This window comes from Mandrillus leucophaeus, unplaced genomic scaffold (assembly GCF_000951045.1).
Source record: "Mandrillus leucophaeus isolate KB7577 unplaced genomic scaffold, Mleu.le_1.0 Scaffold212, whole genome shotgun sequence".
In the NCBI taxonomy this organism is placed as follows: domain Eukaryota; kingdom Metazoa; phylum Chordata; class Mammalia; order Primates; family Cercopithecidae; genus Mandrillus; species Mandrillus leucophaeus.
Window position 1 is genome coordinate 714,255 of NW_012102166.1, and position 4,622 is coordinate 718,876.

At 60.6% G+C, this 4,622-nt stretch overlaps 1 protein-coding gene across 1 annotated transcript in view; it reads right to left on the reverse strand.

Annotated features, from left to right (window-relative positions):
* ATP2A3 (ATPase, Ca++ transporting, ubiquitous) overlaps positions 1 to 4,622 on the reverse strand; it is a 30,862-nt gene that overhangs the window by 14,342 nt on the left and 11,898 nt on the right. The window contains exons 8-12 of the mRNA XM_011980456.1: positions 3,638 to 3,726; positions 3,327 to 3,429; positions 2,005 to 2,136; positions 1,230 to 1,355; positions 65 to 283 (exon numbers count right to left, since the gene is read on the reverse strand). Of these exons, the coding sequence (XP_011835846.1) occupies positions 65 to 283; positions 1,230 to 1,355; positions 2,005 to 2,136; positions 3,327 to 3,429; positions 3,638 to 3,726 (669 nt within the window). The remainder of the gene's footprint in view (positions 1 to 64; positions 284 to 1,229; positions 1,356 to 2,004; positions 2,137 to 3,326; positions 3,430 to 3,637; positions 3,727 to 4,622) is intronic.

The window sequence follows — 4,622 nt, forward strand, 5'->3', positions numbered from 1 at the left end:
CTGCGGGGAGAATCCGCTCCCGCACCCGCCCCGTACTGCGGGGAGACTCGGCTCCCGCACCCACCTCGTACTGCACAAACTTGCTGCAGTCGTCCAGCTCCATGTCCTCCTTCCTCGGGGGCACGTCCCGGGTGGCCAGTGCCAGGCAGCGCAGCGTGTCTGAGCCTGAGCCCCAATCCCGGATCTTTGCCAGGATCTGCTCCCTGGAGGCGGGGGTCAGGGGTGCTGTGTGGCTCCCCACGCGGACTGAGCTACAGCGCTCGATCACACTCTCAGGGGCCCCCTGCGAGGCAGGGAGAGGGAGAGGAGGCAACTCGTCAGTCAGGACCCCTCCCCTCCCTCCTGCCCAAACTCAGGAAACGGAGACTAAGACATGGGGAAAGGCCACCCAAGGCTACACACACAAGGCAGGGACCAGAATCCGTTCTTTGAAAGTTCAGAGTGAGAACCAAGTGGGTCCCCCTGTGAGACAATCTAAAGGGAATGGGGGGAGTGCTGGGGTGGGGGCAGCCACACACCTAGCGAGGCCCTTCCCCCACCAGCCCACAGCCGACCCGGGCACTGCTGTGTTTTGCAGGCAGGGGTGGGAACAGCATCTCCTGCAGGCCCTGCCTCCCTGGTGCTACTCGGGTTCCAATTTGTTAGGGGCCTTAGCAGCAGGGAGGCAGGCTGAACCCTGCCTGGGGACCAGAAATAGAGCCACGCACAGGGTGTGGCAGGCATAGCCCTGGGAAGGGGGCCCAGGGGTGACAGGCCCCTCAGTGGCCTCAGGTCTCACCTCCGACCTCACCCCGGGCCTAGAAACAGTCTCTAAAGCTCCTTCAATGGCTTCTCCTGCTCCTAAAAGGTCACCCAGACACTAACTTTTCCAAGTGGCCGAAGCTCTCAGTACAGAAGCCTTTTCATTTCAAAAGGGGTTTAAACCTTCCTTGCAGGGTGTAGCTAGAGCTGTATTTTCCCCCTCCAGGTTTGGGAGCAGCAATGGAGACGGTGCAGACAATGGTCTGCACGGGAGTTGATTCCTTTCCCTCCCTGGGACTCAGTTTCCGAAACACGGAGCACCAAGGGTGGCACTAACCACCCCCACACCACCGGTTAGAGGCAAAAGGGGCTCCTGAGAACTTCTAACCCAACCCTGTCATTCACACGGGGAGACTGGGGCTCACAGAGGAGCGTGGATGACCAGGTGCCCCAGGGTGCGCAGGGGCCCAGGCCAGACAGGCCCCCACCTTCACAAACATCTTGCTGCCCTGGCCGGCAGGGTGAGGGCGGGTGGGTGTGCAGTAGACGGACATGGACTTCCGGTCTCGGGAGAACTCCAGGGTGAACTCTTTCCGCATCAGCTGCTTGATGACCTGCGGGGTCCAGGCAGGTCAGGGCATGAAGGACAGAGCCAGCGACTCTCACCTGCCTTCCCACCAGCTGCTTGTCCCCAAAAGAATCTCCTGCTCTGCCTGGGATAACATCTGTGCTCCTCTGATGCTGCCATTCAAGGCCTCCATTTCTCTCTCCAGCCCCAGAAATGGCAATACGCTGCCATTTCCTGACCATGCTGTGTACAGACTAACTCCAAACCCTTGTCCACACTCAGCCTTCTCCCCGCTTTTCTCCAAGTCTGTCTTCACTGTCAGCCGGGAGCGGTGGCTCACGCCTGTAATCCCAATCCCAGCACACTGCAAGGCCGAGGTGGGCAGATCACCCGAGGTCGGGAGTTTGAGACTAGCCTGGACAACATGGTGAAATCCTGTCTACTAAAAAATGCAAAAATTAGCCAGGTGCAGTGGCACACGCCGGGAGATTGAGGCACAAGAATCACTTGAACCCGGGAGGCGGAGGTTGCAGTGAGCCAGGACTGCACCACTGTACTCCAGCCTGGGCGACAGAACAAGACTCTGTCTCAAAAAAAAAGAAAGAAAAAAGACTTCACTGTCCTCTCTGCCTTCTCCAGATGTCCCAGAAACCCCAGCCATGCAGCTGGAGGCCTGAGCCCCCAGCCCTGCTCACCGCGTTACAGGCGCCAGCTCGCTCCACCCAGGACAGGGCCTGCAGGTCGGTGTCAAACACGTTCATCTTCTCCACCAGGCACGTCAGAGCTGTCTCCGTGGCTTCTCCCACCTTCTCGTACACACCTTTGGCCTGGCGAGGACCCAGGGCATAGGGAGTGAGGAACAGGCAGCCTCCAGCCTGTGCCCCCAGCCTCACTCACTCCTTGCCCCTGAAGCTGCCTTTGCTGAAGTTCTGTGTAATCTCCTTTACACAGGTCTGTGAGCCCTTCCGAGCCTGGCTGCCCTGCGGTTGCGGTGGTGTCTGACACTGACATTCAGCCCCCCACCCTGGCATTGATCGCCACACACCTTCCTTGCCCTCCGCCTGTATCTCTGTCCACTTCCTGTCAGCCTCCTTCACCGGTTTCTGCTGTCTGGGCCTGCTTCCGCCCTCCCACCTGCTCTCCCTGGGGCCCTCTGCTGAGCCCCAAGCCCACATATCCAGCTGCCTGCTGAACCTTGTTCCCTGGGGACCCCTCAGGCCACCTCTCCCGCTCTCTGTATTTGCCACTCCAGTGGCAGCCCCAGCCAACAGAGCCAACAGGAGCCACCCTGGCCTCCTCCCTCTCTCTTCCACCTAACCAGTCACCAAGTCCCAGGATTTTCAGCTCCTAAATATCTCTGACCCGTGCCTTCTCCCCTCTCCCCGAGGCTCCAGCCAGGGCTCAGCCTGCATCTCTCTAGCCTGATTGACCACAGAGACCTCCCTGACTTCAGTCCTCTCCTGTCTGTCTGTCCTCCACACGGAAGCCTCGGTGATCTTCTGTAAATGCACATCTGACCATGTCACTGTCCTGCTCAGAACTCTTCGGTGGTGCTCTACTGCCCTCAGCTTGGCCTCGGACTGGGTCTGGCCAAGGATCTTCCCTTGGGCAGATGCCTGCTGCATGCCCCATTCCACTGCCCCAGCCACATGAACAGCAGTCAATGCCTAAGTCGCAGGAGGCTTTAACTGAATGTGGGCCTTTTGTGGGCTGTGCTTTCTGCTTTAAACATTTTCTTAGTCCTGTTCCCCAAATCTTTTTCCTCCACAGGTTTCCCCAGCCCTTCAGCCCCTTCCATGGTAGTCCCCCACGGCCCAAGAGCTCTGGGGGAGGGTTCTGAAGCCTGTCTGAGGAAAGGGAGGGGCGGCAGAGAGTAGTGGGCAGGGGTAACCGTGCTCCCTGGGTGTGGCACTTCCAGGGTGCAAGGGCTGCCAACCCTGGGAGCTTTGAGGCTGGGAAAAGGGTCTGTCCTGGTGGCCAGCATACTAGGGAGGTCATGAAAGGGGGTGGGGCCCACCTCATTGTAATCCAGCGCCGAGTCGTTGCACAGGGCGCAGATGGTCGCCAGCTCCACCAGCCCATCGAACTGGCCACAGCGCACAGGCAGATTCCCCTGCCGCCTGTGGAGCCGGGGCGGTCACCACGAGGACCTCGGCCCCGCCCCCGGGAGGGGCTCCGCCCCTGGCCCCGCCCCCGGAGGGGCTCCGCCTCCTGGCCCCGCCCCCGGAGGGGCTCCGCCTCCTGGCCCCGCCCCCAGGGGCCTCCCATGGACACCTCGGCCCCGCCCCCAGGCCGCCCGCCCCGCCAATCCCCTGGCCCCGCACTCACACTTCGCCCTCGGGGGTATACGTGGTACCCGAGATGGTGAACTCGTGCAAAAGGCAGGAGCCCGCATCGGCCTCGGCTACCACGAACATCTGGGGAGCGCAGGGGCGTGCTTAGGCGGGCGGGGTCGCCTCCCTCCTCCCTGGGCGGCCAGATTGAATAAAGCCCGACCCCAGGGTGGGGTCCTGCAGGCCCCCTGCCCCACCAAGAGCCAAACCGGCCTGGCCGTCCGCCCCACCAGGAGGGAAATGGAACGCAGGGTCCAGGCTGAGGCAGGGACTGTCTGCTCTGCCAGGTGTGTCCCGCTCCGGTTTGTCCAAATGTCCTGGACTTCTGAAGGATTTATGGCAGATTCTTCAATGCTGTGGGGGCAGCTGCCAGCTTGAGAGAGCCCTGAGCTAGGCAGAAAGCCTGAGTCCTTACCCATCTCACTGTGTGACCCCTGGCCAACTAGCTGAGCCTCAGTGTCTCCACTAGTAACATGGGAACCGCCCCCTCCTTTGCCTTCAAGGAAATGAGTTCCTGGCCTTCAAGGGAGATGTCCCCAGAGAGTGAGTCCCTGCCCCAGGGCCTGATGGGTCACCTAGTCCCCACCTGTGCACCTCAGGGACAGGGGGGCTTACCTAGCCCAGGATGCCTATTTCTTTGTCTGTTCAGCCAGCTCTGCTGGGGAGACAGTTCTCGCTTCCTGGACATGGCCTCGCTGCACATTCTCAAGCAAATGGCCAGCCCAGCGCCCAGTAGATACATAATAAGTGTCCTTTCCTTCCCACTCTCCTCCCTACTCCTGGGGATAGTCACCCAAGCAAGCACAGCCCAGCATCCAGCACGTAAGGCCTCTACAACTTCCCCACCCTGCACTTTTAAAATGTTTGTTATTAGCTGGGCACGGTGGCTCACGCCTGTAATCCCAGCACTTTGGGAGACCGAGGTGGGTGGATCACGAGGCAGGTGGATCACGAGGTCAAGCTTGATCGAGACCATCCTG